At 41.7% G+C, this 19,865-nt stretch overlaps 3 protein-coding genes across 4 annotated transcripts; 2 read left to right on the top strand and 1 right to left on the bottom strand.

The window, feature by feature from the left end:
• The first annotated feature begins 915 nt into the window (after window positions 1-915).
• On the top strand, window positions 916-6,768 carry LOC146497880 (midnolin-like). The gene is made up of 7 exons (XM_085139533.1): window positions 916-1,420; window positions 1,567-1,654; window positions 1,745-1,807; window positions 4,202-4,744; window positions 4,891-4,996; window positions 5,175-5,408; window positions 6,191-6,768. The coding sequence occupies exons 1-7, from the start codon at window positions 1,191-1,193 to the stop codon at window positions 6,370-6,372; spliced, it is 1,446 nt and encodes a 481-aa protein (XP_084995659.1). The 5' UTR covers window positions 916-1,190; the 3' UTR covers window positions 6,373-6,768.
• A 2,109-nt stretch (window positions 6,769-8,877) lies between these two features.
• On the top strand, window positions 8,878-12,041 carry cirbpa (cold inducible RNA binding protein a). 2 transcript variants are annotated; one of them, XM_085139546.1, is made up of 7 exons: window positions 8,878-9,008; window positions 9,712-9,822; window positions 9,926-10,032; window positions 10,133-10,244; window positions 10,351-10,483; window positions 10,562-10,626; window positions 11,124-12,041. In XM_085139546.1, the coding sequence occupies exons 2-7, from the start codon at window positions 9,723-9,725 to the stop codon at window positions 11,135-11,137; spliced, it is 531 nt and encodes a 176-aa protein (XP_084995672.1). In that variant the 5' UTR covers window positions 8,878-9,008; window positions 9,712-9,722; the 3' UTR covers window positions 11,138-12,041. The 2 variants fall into 2 exon arrangements, with proteins under 2 accessions (XP_084995672.1, XP_084995671.1); XM_085139545.1 differs by having other exon boundaries at window positions 10,133-10,265.
• Window positions 12,042-13,124: 1,083 nt separating this feature from the next.
• ndufa13 (NADH:ubiquinone oxidoreductase subunit A13) lies at window positions 13,125-19,305 on the bottom strand. The gene is made up of 5 exons (XM_085139547.1): window positions 19,148-19,305; window positions 16,315-16,393; window positions 16,145-16,216; window positions 15,604-15,673; window positions 13,125-14,791 (listed from the first exon to the last, which is right to left on the bottom strand). The coding sequence occupies exons 1-5, from the start codon at window positions 19,239-19,241 to the stop codon at window positions 14,672-14,674; spliced, it is 435 nt and encodes a 144-aa protein (XP_084995673.1). The 5' UTR covers window positions 19,242-19,305; the 3' UTR covers window positions 13,125-14,671.
• Window positions 19,306-19,865: the final 560 nt, after the last annotated feature.

Below are 19,865 nucleotides of genomic sequence, written 5' to 3'. Positions count from 1 at the left end.
CTCTGTGAGCGCCTCATCCCACTGATTGAACGGTGAAATTCTACATCATTGCTAAATGCGAGAAACATAAGAATAAATGGCTGATTATCCCTGTATGATGTATGTTCTTACCCTAATATCAGATTCTTGGAGGCTCTTACTGACATATCTCAGGTAGAGCAGGTCATCCACTAATTGAAATGCCAAAGTATCCCTACGCAACATACCGAACCCCAAGTAGATCTCTGATGCGCTCATCAGACTGTAGATGTGTGTCAATGTCAGATAGAAAACACTTCGTTGTAGAAAAAATCCCTGTATGAATGGGTGAATGAGGCATGTTGTATAAAATGCCTCGAGTGCTTCTGCAGAGTAGAACAGCACTATGTAAGAACCAGTCTGTTTACCATTTCTCTGAAAGCTGTCTTTCCTCAGAAAAATATATATTTTTTAAAACTTTAGAAAAGTTGTTAGGGATACTTTTGATTATGCTCATGTTTTAATCAGCTCAAAGTGTCATAAAAGTTCTCAGGTTTTCATGAATCCACGTGTTTGACTCCACTGCATGTCCGTGAGGATTTTCTGTGCCTTTCATGCTGTAGGAGCTTCCAGCTCCTTAAAGGTTTTGCATAAAAATAGGCGACGCTGTTTTCATGCCAAGGAGTGGGTGTTTAACAAAATAGTCACCTCCTTAGAGGGATGCAGTGTCATCGCGGGGGGTCAGAACTAACCCCCCTGCCGGTACAGAAGCATCTCTGGTATAATCTTTTAATAACGTGAATAATCCCCAGAGTTTAAATCTTAAGAATTATTACAGTCGGATGTTTTTTTGTGATTCTGTACAAAATGTGCACTGCGGATTGCATCATTTATGAATGGCGAGTTGGGTGAAAAAAAGCCACGTGAAGCAGAGCTCCTTCAGATTGGGCAATACAGCCTTCATAGTCTTGTGTCCCTCTCCGATTGGTCGAGATGTGAAGTGGGCGGGCCTCGGCCTGCCGGGGGTCGGGGTGTATTTTCACGCTGGAGGAGCGGAGCTGCGCTTGTCAGAGACAGAAAGAGGAACTGGTGTGCAGTCTGCGGCTTGTCGTGGTTTCAGGGATGCTTCACATCGAGGAGCAGTGACGACCTGAGCACAGGAGCCCCGCAGCGCGTCGCTTCAGGTCATCCCAGCGACCAGAGCCCGAGTTTAAAGCAGCCAGTGTTCGTGAATGGAGCAGCAGCAGCGGGGTCTCTGTAGCGTCACCGCCTTCCAGTGTGCAAGCCGCGGGGCCGGGGTCTCCAGCGGCCAGTCCTCCATGCGTCTGTGCATCACCTCTACGGCCGGCAGCCCGGTGGAGCTGACCGTCCCCCGGGGGGAGACCGTGGAGGCCCTGAAAGCGCGCATCTCCCAGAAACTCAGACTGCACACGGACAGGATCGTACTCCTGCATAAAGACAGGTGAGTTGTTGCTCTACCCTGCATGCTCTGCACTTCCGGGAGTTTAGGTAAAGCAATTACGTTTAATCCGCGTATTTGATGCGTATGTGGGGTTTCCCCCCCCCCCGCTTTGACCCATTAAAGCTGATTTATGTATTATAAATTAGGCACCTGACTGCAGGGACGCTCCTGGACCAGGGTGTAACAGATGGCAGCAAACTGACTCTGGTCCCAGTCATTGAAGCTGGTTTACTGGTACGTAAACTAATGCACATCTTAGACTGGCTGTTCTGTAACTTTGCCGCACACATATAATCAGACTGTTTACTATATTGTGCCGCACAGTGCTCGACTACCAGGGCTGAAAGGACTGTTATGGATGTGTTGGAAAGTTTAACAGAAGTCCAGGTGAGCGTTTTAATTCTTTCTCACTGTATGCTTAAAGTAAACACTAGAAACTACCGTTTGCATGTAATAATATTGCTATTATATTATTGCATGCACCTATTTCATTTAATACAGCTTATTAGTTCTCGATCGGACTCTATTTTGCCTTCCAACCTGTCTTGATTCTTCACGGCAGGAAACTCAGAGACTTTGGTTTATATTTACATGATAGCCCCACACAGATACATCCATGAACTGAATCTCCTGTCCACCACATCCTAAAGGTGCTCTACTGGATTGAGATCAGGTGCCTGTGGAGGCCATTAGAGAGCAGTTCAAGAAACCAGAATGAGATCATTTCAGCTTTGATGTGTTATCTTGCTGGAAGCAGCCATCAGAACACGCTACACTGGTAGTTATAAAGGGATGGACATTGACAATACTCAGGTAGACTGTTGTGTTTTAAGGGTGCTCAGCTGATAATAAGGGGGCAAAAAGTCACACCGTTGCACCACCAGCAGCCTGAACTATTAATACAAGGCAGGATGGATCCATGTTTTCCTGTAGTTTGCACCTAATTCCTTCTGTAACAGCTGAATGTCGCAGCAGAAATCGAGACAACATGTCTCCAGTCTTCTGTTGTCCAGTCTTGGTGAGCCCGTGTGATCTGTAGCCTCAGTTTCCTGTTTTTAGCTGACAGGAGAGCCACCCAGTGTGGTTTTCTGTTACCGTAGCCCATCTACTTCAAGGTTCGACGTGTTGTGCTTCTGCATACCTTGGTTGTAACAAGTGGTTATTTGAGTTCCTGTTGCCTTCCTATCAGCTTGACGCAGTAAACAAGGTTGTTGGTTTTTTTTGCCTTTCCTTTCTTCCGCACTCTGATGCTCGTCTTGACCATGCCGACATGCCTAAATGTGTTAAGTAGCTGTCGAGTGATTGTCTGATTACATATTTGCATTAACAAGTCGCAGAACAGGTGTGCCTAACAAAGTGGCTGTACAGTCTATGGTAGAAACCGGTTGAATGCATGAATGAGGCAGAGAAACATATTAAAAACCCTTTTAAAAGATCAATCAATAAACACTCGTCTAAAGACCAAGTTTGGAGGTGCATAGTTTTGGCTATACACATGTCATTCAGCCGTTAAAGCTGCAAGAGAAAAGGTTTGCGGACCCTGTAATTATCAGGATTTCCGTCGTACTTTTACTTTTTATTTCAGTATTACTGTACTCGTAAAATGAGGTCTGACCTGTACACATATAGAGTCCTAATAATAGCACAAAAACAACTGCACTTTTCTTTTCTGTACTGAACACAAGCAGCAAACATTCACAGACAGTCAGGGTGGAGAAATGTAATCATATCTGTCCATTTATTATTACAATATTACAGTTTGGGAAAGAAGGGGTGGAGGTGAGAGTTCAGGGGGAGGAATGCTGGAGCCGTCACCTGTTCCTCTTTCTACCCCCCAGTCCCTTCTATACTTCCCTTTTTTCTTTTATTATTTTTGTCTTTGTCATCACAGCCGTTTCTCATACTTACTGTCTTTTCTCACAATATGCTGATATCGTTGTCCGTCTGTTCTTTCTCTTCCTTCTTCTTCATGATGTGTCGCTTTTTCTCTTTCTCTTTATTTATCATTTTCTCTTCCTCTTTCTCCTTTTGAACTTTCTTTTCCATCTTTTCCGGATCCTCTGCGTTGCAGCAGTATATTTTACATTCTAGTAAACTTTGAGCCACTTCCAACAAGTCTTTAATATGAAGTTTTAAAAAAATAAATAACTTTAGACAGCGTATCTGGCCTTCATCTTGCACCCGTCCACCTCTTCAAATAATTTCTCACGCTTCTCTTTTTCCACATCCTGCGCTGTCCTGCTCTATATTTCATCTTTGTGAGACAAGAGTTCACTTACTTTTCCCAGCCTGCGCTGTGAGTGATTGTTCAATAAAGATATCTATTTTTATGTATCCTTTATTTAACCAGGTTAGGCCCACTGAGGTCAAAGATCCATTTTACAAGAGAGACTTTGCAACATAGATGCATAAAAACAAACATCGGATCCAATTAATAACATTAAAACATACATAGGTGAGATAACCTTCGTAATTTTTGTAGTTACCAGAGGCAATAACCCACACAGACAGACACACTACACAGTCTTTAAAGCTTTAATAAAGGTGTGGTGAAGCAAAGCGGCAAATTTGCTATTTAAATTTATATCTCTGTGTAGTAGATTCCTCTGTAATCAGAGGTTACGTCATTGAAGCCATTCAAATTGACCCACATGAGAAATTCATGGGAAACATCCATGATAGGTTTTCTTGGTTATCAGTGTATTGTGGTTTCAGATAACTGTGCTGTAAACTGATAGAAGCGGGAGAAGAAGAGTGAAACTTTCCTGTCTGTCCCTGCAGATTAACGACTTCCTGTCTGGGTGCTCACCTCTGAACATTAACCTTGGAATCGGTGCCCACGTGATGTGTGTGGAGCTCCAGCTGTCGGCGCAGGACGTGAAGGAGCTGCTGCTGGACTCAAAGGCTCACGGCAGCAATGCGCAGACGGCCAGCAGCACGAACCACCCTCACTCTTCCTCGGCGTGGACCTCCACCACTGGACCTGCTACCACATCAGCTTCACAGGCCTCATCTGCAACTCCATTCTCTGTTGACGCTTTGTCCTCATTTCAGTTTAACACTCAGGGAGCCAGAACTTCACTGAACTCACAAAACCCTTCGGTTCCATCCAGTAGCATTCCTGCCACAAACTCCTATAATCCCTCTTCTCTGCTTAATTCCCACTCTGAGCACGGATCTCCGCACGCTCCTTCTCCTCCTTTGCCCTGTGGTTCTCCACATCCGGGCTCTCCTTTGCGAGCGACTGCACCGGTCTGTTCAGCCGGTCCCATCAGCTCCAGCCCGGCACCCCTGAGCCCCACAGCAGCCTCGACCTTCACAGAGGTTAGCCACACACACTCGCAGAAGTCAGTGCCATCCACGTTAACGCGTAACCATATTTTCACAAGTCTTTTTGAATTCAAATTAGTGAGAAAAGAATATTTTATTACTCAGACTTATTCCTTAAGGTGGATATTTGTCCCTTACAGAGTAATGCTGATGCTTCATCCACTGCACAGCTGCCCAATCCTCCAGGAGCTGTCATAGAGAGTTTCGTGAGACACTCACCTGGCATCTTCTCTGGGACTTTCTCTGGTACGTCTGATCTGGAGACTGCTCAGCAGTTTTTGTTTGGTCTGATTAACCTAAACAGTGATGTTTCCTAGTGTTGCAACTACAACTACTCTTTCTAATCTAATGACCTTTCTCTTTTAAATAGCTGTTTTTAGGAAAAGTAGAGAAAAAAGTAATAACGACTCCTTTATCCTCTCAGGCACCCTGGCCCCTTGCAGTCAGAGCGGTTTCAGTCATCCTCGACGTGGTGTCGCCATTATTCTCCAGATCCTCAACGACCTGCTCAGAGCCGCCTACCACCACCAGGGGGCTCCAGTTCCTCATCCTCTACACCGCTGTCCTGCTCAAGGCGCTGAAGTCAGCCCGCTGCTCACAACAGAAGAGCCCAGACCACCAGCGATGCAGAGGACAGAGCCCCTCTGCGGAGCTCCAGGTCAGTTCAAGCTAATATTATTTTGGAAACTCGGAGAGCATGTCATCATCACGCGCATGTAAATGCATGCAAATACTGGAATAGTGTGCATTTTAGAAATCAGGACAGGGAAATGGAAACAAAAACAATAAAAAAAAGAGACTGTTTCAGGCCCCCAGAGAATAAAACGCGCTCGTGTTTCTGTGCTGCGTCATATTTAGTCACGCAGCACTTGTGCAGCAGTTACACGGGCCTTCGTGAGTATAAAGATTACAGTCTTAACAGGCGGTGTTAACGACAGCGCATCCACGAGCGTTTACGCTTTCTTATTAGGCTCCGATTCTCTCGTGCTGACGGGGTTTCTCGTGGATTTGTATGTTTGCATTAGAGCTGAAAATATGAGGAAATCAAGCAGAGCAGTTGCCTCGCAGCTTGTCTGTCAATCACTTCTACATAGTTTGGGGCTTTTCTTTCTCCTCATAGCGGATGAAACTTTGAGGGTTTTGACAGGTGGTAGAACAAGACGAAGCATCTGACAGCTGCAGCTTTAGAAAATTCAACTAGTCGTATTTTTACTGCGTCAGAGAAACAAACTGATTCTGGGTCGGAGCTTCGGGAGCTCGTCTTGACCACGTCTGCGTGTTATTGGCTGATTGGATGTTTGCATTAATGAGCAGACATATAAATTAAGCCTGACAAAGTGGCTTTTGAGTGTATTTCTTATGATCGATGCAGTAATTAATGGCGGAGAGCACACCATAAACATTCATGCGTCTGACCCACTTCTTTCTTCTTCTCTGTAGGTGACGTAGCCCACGAGGGTCCCGTCGTGCACTCGTCCACAGAGGAGAATCAAACGCTGCACTGTAAGCTAGAGCACCTCCAGCTCCTGATGCACGAGAGGCGTCTACGCAGGAGGGCTTGCAAGACCTCGCGCCTCTCACAAGGCTCTCATCCCTACCAGAAGCGCCACCATCACCCCTAGTCTCTGAATGTAAAAAGACCCGCTCACTATGATAGATACCAGAGCTGACCTTGCCGTACAGGGCTACGAAAAAAAAAGAGCCTTTGTTAGTATTTTTCTACTATCTGAAACTATACGTCTAAATGTTGTGGCTTTCTCTACGTGATGTGTAATCCGAGTCTGTCCTTCAGTGACTGCAGCTCCGGCTGTTGCAGTATGTAGCACGTGTCACATAGATTTCCCTGTTGGTGTTTTACTCTACGTACTCTGATGCCTTAACTGTACATGTTTTGAATGTAAGACTGTGTTTCGTTCCATGCAAGCAATGTTTCTTGAAAATATCTTATTTATGAAATAATAGGAAGCAAAAAAAAAATATGCAAATAATAAAAGGAAACAATAAAAAAATCTGAAAGCGTTTATGAGTGGAGCCTGTTCTTTTTAAATGAAGAATATAATGTTGCCTTCGTCCGTTAAACTGGATTTTTGTTGGTTTTTTGGGGATAAAAATGTCTCAGCCTTATTCTACTGATCATCCTCTCTGTTTGGTTGTCACAGCTGATCTTGTATCTATGATCAGGAGATATATGTGATGAAGATGAATGATCTACTACAAGATTAAATGCTACGTGCTTTGTCTTGATGCGTGCTCAATCATCCAGGTGAGAACAACTGAACTGAATGCCGTTTATAAAGCTGGGAACACCTGCAGTCAGCACACTGGATCAACAGAAGCAGCCTTCCAGGTTACTCTGTGACCTCTGTGCTTTGTCGCTTTGCATTATTAATAGCCGCATGAGTTTCAGAGAGGTGATGCCATCTCTCTTCGTGGAGCAGAGGTTTCAAGAAAATCTAAGCGATGCTGTAAAGCTGAAATATTGGTTCTCTTCGACAGTAACACAGGAAGTAGAACGTGAGCACTGATGTGCAGCCAACCAAGACTCCTTACACTTCTTCCATGACAGCAACTGAACATTTCAAACTGTTTCGAGAGGGCCATTAAAAAAGCATAGTATAGGGTCTAAAACGTAATGCTTGAGATACCAGAATTTGTGTGAATAACTATGTGGCTTATTAAAGCTATGACTGGAATCCTAAGAGGCACTCCAGTGAGTACTTTGTGAAAAATGCCATAAACTGAAGCGTTCGCCTCTCTGTAGCCAACGTGTCTGGTGCTGAGCTCACAGAATGCAAATCACAGCGGCAGAAAATGAAACTGTTCGAGGTGAGCTGAAACATCTGTGCCTGCCGTCGCTGCTGACGTGCAGACAAACACGAAGCCTTGCTCGGGTGTAGCCTGTGTGATCTGCAAGCTGAGAAGCGTGTGGAAGCTCACTCGTTCGGCTATCAAACGACGATCAGCACACAGCTGGGGACTGCAGCGCGAATGCTGGCGTTGTTTTCGGTGCAGCTCTGTTGATCGTGATCACGGAGTGTGCAGCTGCAGCAGCAGCACGCCCGGCGCCACATATCACACAGCACACGGCTGCTCGTCCTGAATCCTAAAGAGCGCCTGTGCTGCAGATTCGGCGCTGCAGGCACAGTCGGCCATGATAGTGTAGCCTACACACCGCCTGCCCCGATGAATTCATTTTGGCGGTATCGATCCAATGATTTACAAGAAAGAGGATGAAACCCTTTCCCTGCACGCTGATCTATTCCTTGTAGTGCTGCAAGGACGTTGCAGATGAAAGCTATGGGTTTTCGAGCCTCCTACACAGACGTTCTTTTCTCTCTTTGCCTCCCACACACACCATTCACACACACTGCATCGCTTAGGCGTGCATGTGCAGATAAATCTTCCTCCCACACAGACAAACAGGACTTCGGCCCCACACACCTGACCGCCATCGTGACTCACGCAAACAAAGCACTCGAGGCTTGCGAAATAAACACAGTTGAATCATTTTCTCCGTTAACTACATATGAAAGCGACTTGCAGTTATGACTGGCATTCATCTGCACTCGGGGTTTTTAATTGTGCTACCACGCTGTTATTTTACTGTGCTTGAAAACAAAGCATCTCTGGAATGATTATTAATCTGGTTTCTGTTTAAGACACAAATATACGCGGATACTTTCAGTTTAATGTGTTTGTGCTTCTACATCTATATTTTTGGTTGCAAAGTCAAATCAGATACAAATTATTATTCAAATCAGAGTACGGTAATCTGTGCTGCTAGGAAAACTATTTGGAGATGAAAAAGCCCAGAAGTGACTGATGGGTTCAAGGTGAGGGTTGAGATTGCATCAGGGATCGGCTCTGAGTACCTTCTTTGCAGGGGGATACAGAGCTGCCAGGCAGGAGGACTTCGTGGATGTAGTGAAAGAGGAAATGCAGGTGAGCTGTCTGATAATGGAGAATGCTAAAGATAGGGTGAGGCGGAGGCAAATGATCCGTTGTGGCGACCCCTAAAGGCAGCAGCCGAAAAACGAAGAGGAATTAAATGCGGCCCAACCTAAGAGCACTATGCTGCGTCACCCTGGCACAAGATGGCGCTGTTGGCGGCTGTTCCAACGGCCTGCCGTCCAAACAGCAGCAGAAGAAGGAGTGAGTGCGCATTGCAGTGAAAAGCGGCTCGCGCTCGTTCTTCTCCCTCATTCGACCTGCATCGCCGCTCCCAGCAACTTCCCTTACATCTCCGTGAGAGACAAAGGTAAACGCTTTTTCTTTGTTACGTGTTGTTTTTACACGTTGCAAGTTATAATCTTATTCATGTGCATCTATATTTGTAAAGTATGAAACGCATATTTTTTTCCAATGTGACCTTTTTTCTATTGATTGAAAATATTTTTAACCGACGTTTGATCGCTTTTTTATTTGATCGTATTAGAATGTTTTTTCGATGTGTAAATGCTACGGTGCACTTTGCAGAAATAGGTTAACCTATTTTTCCCCATATTAATTGGGGTAGTTATATAAGCTGCAAAATAAGGCAGCTGGCCACCCCTTGAGATGGCGCAAAGTAGCTCGTTGAAACAAAAGCGTGTAGCGCGGTGCTACAAAATGGCGCTGGAAAAAAACCGCCAGCTAATCCGCTAACGAAACTGCGCCACGTTTTCAGGCCCCAGGCCTAGGGTGACTCCATTTTGACTTTTGTCGACGACCATCGATTAAATATGACGTAGCTTTAAGATAAATTCAGATTTCATGGTCTGTTAAACGTCGGGAGGTATGTAGGTCATTACTGCGCAATCAATGATCGCCATTTTATGAAACTGCTCCGGTGACCTACTTTCTCATTGCGGCTAACCCTGACCCGACCGTGCGTGTCGACGGCTTTTCGCCGATAAAGGGCCCTTTTTTAGTTCGAAGGATTTGTGGGGAGACTTTTTTTTAATTGCCTTCATTTTTTGTAGCTATAACAAAAATGTCGGACGAGGGAAAATTATTCATCGGAGGTCTGAGCTTCGAGACCAACGAGGACTCTCTGGCTGCGGCTTTCGGCAAATACGGAACCATCGAAAAAGGTAATTAAACCTCTTTACCCCTCTTGAGTGTATAGTTTAAAATGATTTCAGACATCGATATTTTACTAAATATGTGGCCTAATCGGAATTTCTCCCTGATTAGTGGACGTGATCAGAGACAAAGAAACCGGAAGATCTCGCGGGTTTGGCTTCGTGAAATACGACAATGCAGAGGACGCTAAAGACGCACTGGACGCCATGAACGGAAAGGTAAAAATCACGCTACTCAATTTATAATCGAATTAAAGAATATATAAAGTTAATGTAATTGTATTTATACGTTTTTTTTACATTTCCTGTTGTATTGCAGACGCTGGATGGACGTGCTATTCGGGTGGATGAAGCTGGAAAGGGAGGGCGCTCAAGAGGAGGTTTTGGCTCTGGCCCACGAGGAGGCAGATTTAGCGGCTCCAGAGGGAGAGGTGGGCGTGGTTATTCCCGAGGTGCGACGTGGGAATATTTTTAAAAAGTTGAAATTAAAGGTTTATTCTAACACTATCGAAATTAAAACTGATTTGTTTTTAATAGGTGGATATGGTGGAGACAGAGGGTACGGAGACAGGAGTTATGGTGACAGAAGCTTCGGTGGTGGAGACAGGAGCTTTGGTGGCAGTGGATACAGGAGTGGAGGATATTCCTCAGGCGGCTACAGAGAAAACAGGTAAATAACCGGAGCTTAAGTTTGTTTAATGCATGTTATTTTGAATATATTTTAAATGCAAGTTTCTTGTTTATATAGGGGGCAGGGTGGATATGGTGAGCGTTCAGGATCTGGATCCTACCGCGATGGATACGACAGCTATGGTAAGCATCAATATGTATTTCAGGTATTTGGGTGCATTTATGTTGGGGCTGTCTGTACAAAATCTAAAGGAACACTGAAAGCACATCCCAGTAACTTGGCATAGTCAAACTGCGCAGCACTCTAGTTTTTAAATACCTGCTTTAAGTGGCGGGTTGAGTTGCTGTACACTCATCAACACTGTAAATTGAGATTTCACAGCCCCAACATGGGAAGCCTATCACAATGTATGCCCCTCAATTTTGTGCCCAACTCGATGCCTCTTTCCAAACGGTTGCCAGATTTCTTTTGTGCCCTTCACTGACAAAGAGGCTGGAAACCATTTGAACCACTTAAAGCAAACCCCGAATTTCACGTGTTCTCAAATTGCGAGGAAGGCAAGGACCCCCTTATGCAAAAAGAGGGAGGGTTGTTAGGCGGGTTGAAAGGGGAATATTTGTAAAACTCCAGTGTTCGAACTTGCAGTGTCTTTACCTCTGTGCCCACTTCTTATCCTCAGCTACACATGAGTAAACATCTCCCTGATTCAAGATCTTCACTTGGCTGGCTGTTTTTCAAAGATGCGCTCCTCAAGAAAAATGTCCACGTGTTTGCTGACCTTAGTTCTGTAGTTTTGTTGTAATAGTTCAGCATCTTTAAAAAGAAGAAAAATGTAGCAATGGGTTTTGGTCATTCCTTATAAAACCTGTTACAAATTACAGTTAAAGAATCTTAACCATGCTTAATTGGACTCATTTCTCAAAGATCGTGCAACTAAAAGGCATCTGTAATCTGATACTGTAAAGTCCCATTTTTGGGGATCAAAACAGTTCTCAATGTGGCTTTTCATTGAACAGCCACTACCATTGCTCTAAACTTTGTCCAGCACTTGAAGTGCTTCCTGATTTGATTCCTTTTCTTATATATTGCAATATCTGGGGCTTGTTTGTGTTCCTTATTTTCCCCCTCAGTCTCTGACTGACCTACCTCCTGCCAGGTTTTAAACTGAGAGGAAAGATATATGCTCATAAACAGACTTTTGGGAGACTTGATGCTAAATTCAAATTAATATTAAAAAAGAGAAAAAAAAACCTTAGTTTAACTGAGGCTCCTGTTTGTTCAATTTCCCAAAAGAGTGAATTCCTTTCAGACTGGTGAACTACACATCCGAAGTGGCCGGCTGTTCATGAAGTTGCAAATTGCAGCATGCTACAGTCTGTCCAAGGTATCTTCTGTGCTCTGCTCAACATCTGCATTTTTAATGTGCTGTAAAATGGACTAATCTTGTTTAAAGTGATCGAGAAATGTAACTTTGTTTCCCTAAAGCTTATATATATCTCAAACCGGGAACAGTTTTGTACTTTTTGTTCTTTGTATGATCAACTTTTTTTTGTCAGTTTGGCTTCATGGAGCCTATTAAACAAATTGTGGAAAATGATCATGATTGTTGCCTCTTAAAACAACCGCATGGGGACTAAAGCTGAGCGCTGTAGGCTCATTTTAATGTAATGCTGCGTGAGAACTAAATCATCTGCTTGATGCAATCAGATGGTGCCCATCTCTGGACTAAAGTCAACAATTTGGTAGGCTAGACAAAGTTCTCCAAGCTTAAACGGGAGGGGAGGGAAAGCTCTTTACTGGGTATCTGTAAAGATCCACATAAGTTTAAAAAAGGGGGGAAAAAGCACAGTTGAATCAAGTGAATCCTGTACATGTTAAACGATCCATGAGCCGAATGTTGTACCTACTAAGTGTGCTGATCAAACAAAGTGGCATATGGAAATATTGGGGAAGTTGGTGCCTGGTCATGTTCATGCTTCATTACGTTCAAGAGAGGTCAAGAGCTCCTTCAATATCCTACAAGTCCTTGGAGAGTGAAGTGTTGCGCCTACCAACAAGTGCTCCTCAGAGATGAAAGCTGCTCTTGCCTAGTCAAATGTGAAGAAAGTAGGCCAGTGCACGTGAGGTAAAAATCTCCTTTTGCTTTGCTCACATCCTTGAAACTAAGTTCTCATTGTTGCCATGAATACCTTCAAGTTAGCCGCTGTTTAGTCCTCTGCTTCAGATGTCTCCTACAAACATCAAGTCCTCTTACCTGATTCTAAAGTCCATTGGGAGGTGGGGTTTCTGTCTGGGATATTAGTGCTCCACCTTGAGTCCACCAAAAAAATGCATTGGTCCTTTAAGTCTGATAGTTTTGTGCTCAGTCCACTTTGGTCACTAGTCCACAAATTTGCTCCTGTAATGTCCAAGCCCCAATTCATGTGTAAGGTGTATAGACTGCATTCACTTTTCCTTTGTACCTTATGTGGTGAGTCATTAATACTGCATGCAGTTTGACTTCAAGCATCAGTTGGCAGGTTTAATCCATCCATTTCTCCTCCTCTAGACTGAAAACTGACTGGATGCTTCAGTGGATCTCGTCACAGCTGAAGTAGCTGGATTTTTAGGCTGCAAGATCTCATGCAGTTGCTGTATCAGGTAAGTCGTAAAGCATGTTGTTACTCAAAGCTTTTGGTGGTTTTGTTTTTTCCTCAAAACTGGAATTTTGTTAGGCTAAATAAGATGTTTGTTCCAGGTCCAATGAGCAGTGGGGTGACTGTCAACACGAAGGAATCTTCCAAATTCCTGAAGCGCATTTCCTGATGTTACAGTAAATGTCGCGAACTGGGAAAACGGCATTACAGAGCTGCAGTTGATAGACAAACCTGACTATGTAGTTTTGCTTTGGATCGAAACTCGAATAAAATCTGATACAAAAGAACTTGCTGTGGTTTTTATTACTTTGTAAACACATGCCTGATGTAGTGCTTACTTTGAAACTCACATTGGCTTTTTATTTCTAAAGATATAGAGACATGTAAGAATGGTTTAAAGGTAGGAAGGAAAGTAATGTAGTTGAGGAAATATTGTGTGCTTAATTTTAATTGTCATCTTATGGAAGATGCACTAGGGCCAGATATACATTCCTGTTTAAGCATGTAGGGTAAATGGGTCATTGGTACACATTTGTAACTAGGTGGATATGAATAGTGTGTAAAATACTACGGTCTAATTACCCAGCTAATTCTCTTTATAGTACTCTGGTGTATGTAAGACAATTTTAATTTAACATCTCACTCTCGTCAAGCTGTTGTGTTTAGACACACTGATGCTACCTTGGTATTATTACATACTTGGTCTTTGTAAGATTTGAAGGATTACATGTGAATTACAAGTTTAATGTGATATGAAGTTGAAATATGATCAATGCATCAGATATGGCAAAAGTGTAAGATGCAAATCTTTTGACTTCTGACCCCATGTGTACGTGACAAATGCAGCCGACCACGCACACTTACACACAGGCACAAAACAAGTCCAGCAGGTTTGTTTACTATGCAAACATGAAGGCTGCTGGTTTGTCTTGTAAATTAGGACAAACAAGTTTAACAGGATGCACCGCTGTACTTTTTCTGTGCGTGTTTCATAATGGCTTCATCCAATCAGAAAACTGTCTTAATCTTCAGAGTAATTTGATCAGTGAAATAAAAGCTACCTCACAGATTGGAAAGCTGATAATCAGGCAGTGGCTCACGTTTGTCAGTGTGCACTGACCTCCACACTGTGGTTCACCAAACTCATCTTCCTGTACTCGGCACACATGTGGTGTCACATTTTACAAAGGCAGAGCTTCAGACTAGTAGATTTTGTGCTTGAGCACTGAGTTACATGTACTAAAAATACAAAATAAGGATTCATATTTAAGTATATTAATTCATTATTTAAATAAATATCAAGCATTTGGATGTCACAGCTGGTAGAGGTGTGTTAGTACTGTGCTAGTTCCTGTAGAAAAATAAAAACAGTAAACGTCATGAAATAAAGTACACTACATGGCTATAAAATGCAGTGGAGTAAAAGTATGACATAAGTAGTTTTGGTTTAGCCTAAATTAAAGAACTGACACAGAAGCCAAGATCAGGTACAGAAAAACAGACACTTTAATTTGGAACATTTACAAGCTGAAGTGAACGACCACACAGGTCCAGGTGGAGGAGCTCGGGATGCTGGTGGTCTCAGTGGTGCTCACACGTACCACAGGAAGCCGAAACGCTTGTGCAAAAGCTCTTCGCGGGGCCTGAGATTGAACAGCTCCTCTGACAGAGGGGTGACCCAGCGGTCTGTGTGAAAGACGCTCTCGCCAACCTGCATGGGTTAAAAAGATGCGCAGTCAGCATCAACACAGGACAGACAGACCTGAACTAAAATATAGATTCATTTGTTACCCTGTTTACTGAGTCTTATGTATTTTCACTTTGCATTTTTACCCAAACATACTTGGATTTTTGCAGTTTCCTTTATTTATTTATTCCTTTCAGCTGCAGTAGTACGGGGTTGTTTAAATTGTGTCTCAGGTTAACCTTTGCATCTCAGCAGGCTCACAGCAAGTAAGGTAGGTGGGAAATCTAGATAAGTGTTATGCTTACAAAACAAAGCTGAAAATAATACTGTCGGTCAGTGCGTTTAAGAGGAAAAGTCAATCATCTTTTCTGTGTTTGACTATACGCACCTATCTCAGCTAATATTTGTACGAAATGCAAAAGTTTATAGTAGTTTGTTATAAAGGAGACCATTTGAAGGTTTAAAAATATAACATGTACAAAGGGTCCTGATAGCAGAGTAAATTACATTTATTCACTTCTTCACAAATGAAAAGCCCTCTAAATTTCTTTTAATCCTCTTGTGTTCAGTCCCACCCCCAAATTTGGTTTAACAAATTATATATTTATGAAATTTTAAAGTATGATTTTTCTTTGTTGTCTGAATTGTTTTAAAAATGAAAACATCAAGTATATTAAAAACTAATGAAAAGGCCTCTATTAAATAATGTTGGACAGGTCATGAAAAATTATTCTCTATAATTATATAATAAAGATGCTGTATATAAAAAAAAGAATAATAAATGACTAAAAAATAATGAATAAGCAGGAGCAACTGATTTTTTTTTAACTTCTTACCTTCCAACCTGGAACGTCCTTCATGATGACTGCCTCCTCTTCCAAGTTTTCCCTCAGCATCCGTAAGGTCCTAGCACAGAGACAACATTCAGCTCTGCATTAAACAGCTGACCTGTGTTTGCAAGCTTAGGCAGTATAAAAGATGGACATAGTTTATGTGTCTGAAAAGGTCAATGGCCTTCAATCTGCATTCTTTCTAATGGACAGCAGAGGGCGACTCCTGTGCTTGAAAAAAACCCCAAAGCATTCCCAAATTCCTCTGAGACCCCAGTAAACACTTTCCTGATGTGTTTAGGGACTCAGTTTGTAGTTTGTGTTTGTACTGAACAAACCATTGAGGCCATTTTGTCAATGAAAGTCAATCTGGGAGTCAGAAACACCTCAGTTTGAGGCTTCATAACAGAAAATTACAGACCAACATTTAGGTGATCTAAACGTTGGTTGGCTGGCTATGTCTAACTATTTTATACAGTCTATTGTTGTAAACACCATTGAAAGAAAAAAAAAATCATAGTAAGCATGCACAAAAGTGCTCAGTCACCTTCGGTCATGCTCTGCCTGCAGCAGAGGCATCAGAGCTATCCTGGCTTCCAGCTCTTCAATCTGCAGTCGCCTGCAACATACAAACACACACACATAGTTTGAGACTGAGCAGTGCACACAGGTGTGACAGTAAGCAAAACCACATCACAATTCCTTGACATTTCTTACCTCCTCTCTCTGTTCCACTTGAATAGCCTCCAGTACCCAAAGACCATGATGCCAATGCCAATTCCGAACATACTATATCCTGCAGGTTAAAGAATGAATGAAGCAACAGAACATTATTGAGTATTAATGCACATTTTTAACATCTTTAAGTAGCTTAAGTAAGTTTACATATGTATTAAAGCATTTACTATATTAATAGCTGCACAGACTTATGCTGTTCTAACGTATTATACAGGAGAACTCATTGAAATATCCATCAGAGAATTTGCTTTTTAACAACATCAGACCCTGTTGGAGGAGCTGACATTCACATACGGTGTCACCTGTGTTCGGCCACAACTTTGGAAATAAATTCCCATCATTACATGTCAAAGATCTGGAAAACCTGAGTACTCTTCATTTTAAAGCAGTTTCACTGTGATATAAAGTCATCAGACTGCTACTGCTGACTGATGCCTCTGAGACTCATTTCAGATCTTTCTCGTTACTGTCAAGTAAGTGGTGCTAAAATTCAGTGTCCTGTACTGCCCTACAACGCCTTATAAAATTACCATAAAATGGATATTACCACATACTTTTTGGTATAGGGAGGAAACGTGTGAAAATTTCACATACCAACTTAATGAGGTTCCATTAAAACATTTTTCCTGGGTTTTTTTTTTTTTTTTCAGATTAACCCATTATTCACATGACGAAACTAATCCAGGTGCTGGAGTAACAAACAGGAAATAATCTTAACTTAACACTTAACATTAATATGTAGCATTCTTACTGCAACCACTATCTAGTCATGGAGTTTAACACAGTGTTTATATGCATTTTATACTTTTTAAACTTTATATTTTTACTTACCAGCCAAAAGCCAAGCAAGTGGTTTTACAACTCAAAGGCAGGTGGGACAGTTTAGATAAAAGCATCTAAAAGTCACTGTTTCTGTAGCTGCTGCTCTCTGAAACTTGTTGGCATAAAGTCTCTTTTTGGGTTCACATTAAATAAAATAACTTTTATTCGTAGTCAGCTTAATTTGAAATCATCTATATAACGTTACTGTCACTAAGAGAGTTTTGTACCAATTGTTGTGCCCCAACATAAAGAGCTGTGCAAAAGTCTTGAGGCGCGCCTGAGCTCTTTATATTTTCTTCCAAGGAGCCAGCCTTTCTTGTAATTTGCAAAGTAGTCTGACCAATCATTCTCCAGGCTTTCTGAAGGTCTATCAAAGTTTTTCTTTGGACATGGATGCTTTTTCACTGATTTTCAGTCCTTGTAGCTGACCATTGTCAATGGAATGTTTCTTGTGTTTGTTAAGCCACTTAACACTGGCCTTTGAATAAATCAAAACACAAAAAAATGCACTTAACTCAAGGGATGCAACAGTGCTGTGTCTGCAGATAACAGACAACTTACCAAAGAACACATTTTAAATTGTATCTTTATGCATTTTGTTACTAGCAGCCTGTAACAAGAACCAATTGTTCATTTCTATTCTTTTACTTGGAATGTACAATAAAACTCCCAAAGACAACACTGTTTGATAAACATCAAATATTTTTGCACCGACAAGTTAATTCTCAAACAGCTGAAAGCTTGGCATATTGTAGAATGTTGTGCAGTGTGCCCTAAAAAACAAACAAACAAAAAAATCCAGGAAACTTGATAAGTGGAGGACAACAGAGATGTCAGGTCTAAAAAAAATATTTACAGCTCATGAACCACATCTGAAAGAAATCAAACCTGTAAGAAATCAAAGACCTGACACAGGATCTGAGAGGTCAATCTGACCCTTCAACTAATCCATCTACTGTCCGTTTACTGTTCACTGAAGCCTAATTAAAGGAAACAGGGAGGAAAGGCTCAGGTATGTCAGATTACCCAAGAACTGGGCTGATCATCAGTCTCTTGTGGAGTGATAAATCCAGATTTGAAATTTTAGCTTCAAATCAAGTCAACATGTAGAGAGGACACCATGAAAGAGGTACATTAGAGTGTCTACAGCCATATGTAAAACAGGATATAGGCTCATGTTTTGGAGCTGCATTTCAGCCAGTGGTGTAAAAACCTTGTGAACACAGTAAAGAAGTGTGGTTGGATTCTGATCCATCATGCAACACAATCTGGTATTTTAGTATATGCTGTAAAAGCATGCCTGTATATATATATATTTAAAAAAAACACAGTAGTGGAACACTATCAGCCATGGACTGGCCTCCCAAAAGCTCAGACCTCAACATTACTGAAGCAGTGTGGGATCATGTTGACTGAGAACAGAACAAAAGGGGACAGAAACATCCAAAGAAGAGCTTTGAATGCCCTTCAAGAAGTCTGGAGAAATATTCCTCAATACCACTTCAGCCTACGCTGTCCTAAGAGATCATCTTAATCATTTAACTTAAACTTAATCAAGTAGTTGATTTAAATTAGTTGATTTTACGACTTTAACACTGTTAACCAAGCAGCAAACGATAGAACAGCTAGAATAGTTAACATAACTCTGTTTAACAGCAGGCATTGTCACGTTAACTGAACCTGCAAATTAAACGACTCCCTGTGTTAGCTAGTTAGCATGTCGTTCTAAACCTGTCAATAACAATTCACATTAAAATGTTGCTCTGCTGCAAACACACTTGTACAGCTGTTGTCGTGCTGTTAATGAAGATGTTCCTTTTAATGACAAGGATAAATGTAAGACCCCGCATACACATTTTATCTTAGCTTGGATCTTTGTATTTATGCTAACGGGTTAGCGTAACCAGCAAATATCACATAAACTATCCAACATTTAACAACTGCTGAATGAATCTAAATGTCTGGCTACGTGAGCGTGTGGCGTATGTACCCGAAAGTCCTCGTTTCGGTAGATTTCTCTTATAATCAAAGGGAGCATAGCCTCCCGGAGGAGGCATGTCCTGCTTCACCTTGGACCCCGCCATCTTCCTCCAACCTCCTCCAAAACACGCCAGTGACGTCCCTGAAGACACTCTTCTTCTCTGGTAGAGAAAAACTGTAGCAGCGCTCCAGCGCCCCCACATGTTCGGACATATATTATATTATATTATATTATATTATATTATATTATATTATATTATATTATATTATATTATATTATATTATATTATATTATATTATATTATATTATATTATATTATATTATATCCAACTGTAATGTTAACATATATTTTATAAAAATGTTACATAATGTTCTTTTTTTTATGTTGATGTGGTAAAGTTATAACTACAATGCAAATAACAGAATAAAAACAGAAATATTCTATAACAAAGAAATGTCCTGAATCTGAGTAAAAGTACTTAAAAAGTGTATAGAAGCAAAGATGGATTTCCTAAAAACATCATGTTGCAAAAAATGCCAAAAAAGATGTTGTTGAAATATCAACAAGCATCACTGTTGCTTGTTGATATTTCCATTTCATCATGTGATTTCTTGCTGGCGTTGATTTTAGATTCACCTGTTTAATTTCAGACTGAAACACCAGAGGGGCCATTAGCTACGCCTCACTCGTATCAAGTTTCAGAACTGCCTTAATTCTTCATGGCAC

The sequence above is a fragment of the Neolamprologus multifasciatus genome, chromosome 18 (assembly GCF_963576455.1).
Source record: "Neolamprologus multifasciatus chromosome 18, fNeoMul1.2, whole genome shotgun sequence".
Lineage (NCBI taxonomy): Eukaryota > Metazoa > Chordata > Actinopteri > Cichliformes > Cichlidae > Neolamprologus > Neolamprologus multifasciatus.
The sequence above is the reverse complement of the archived record's forward strand: the minus strand, read 5'-3'. Positions and strand labels throughout refer to the sequence as shown.

What these genes read in the sequence shown, in the direction of transcription:
- LOC146497880 (XM_085139533.1), top strand. Translation starts at nt 1,191, where the DNA reads ATGGAGCAGCAGCAGCGGGGTCTCTGTAGCGTCACCGCCTTCCAGTGT. An exon ending in GTACTCCTGCATAAAGACAG is followed by an intron (nt 1,421 to 1,566) that starts GTGAGTTGTTGC and finishes ATTATAAATTAG; the next exon opens with GCACCTGACTGCAGGGACGC. An exon ending in TCATTGAAGCTGGTTTACTG is followed by an intron (nt 1,655 to 1,744) that starts GTACGTAAACTA and finishes TGTGCCGCACAG; the next exon opens with TGCTCGACTACCAGGGCTGA.
- ndufa13 (XM_085139547.1), bottom strand. Translation starts at nt 19,241, where the DNA reads ATGGCGGGGTCCAAGGTGAAGCAGGACATGCCTCCTCCGGGAGGCTAT. An exon ending in ACCGAAACGAGGACTTTCGG is followed by an intron (nt 16,394 to 19,147) that starts GTACATACGCCA and finishes TTTAACCTGCAG; the next exon opens with GATATAGTATGTTCGGAATT. An exon ending in CAGGCAGAGCATGACCGAAG is followed by an intron (nt 15,674 to 16,144) that starts GTGACTGAGCAC and finishes TCTCTGTGCTAG; the next exon opens with GACCTTACGGATGCTGAGGG.
- cirbpa (XM_085139545.1), top strand. Translation starts at nt 9,723, where the DNA reads ATGTCGGACGAGGGAAAATTATTCATCGGAGGTCTGAGCTTCGAGACC. An exon ending in ATACGGAACCATCGAAAAAG is followed by an intron (nt 9,823 to 9,925) that starts GTAATTAAACCT and finishes CTCCCTGATTAG; the next exon opens with TGGACGTGATCAGAGACAAA. An exon ending in TGGGCGTGGTTATTCCCGAG is followed by an intron (nt 10,266 to 10,350) that starts GTGCGACGTGGG and finishes TGTTTTTAATAG; the next exon opens with GTGGATATGGTGGAGACAGA.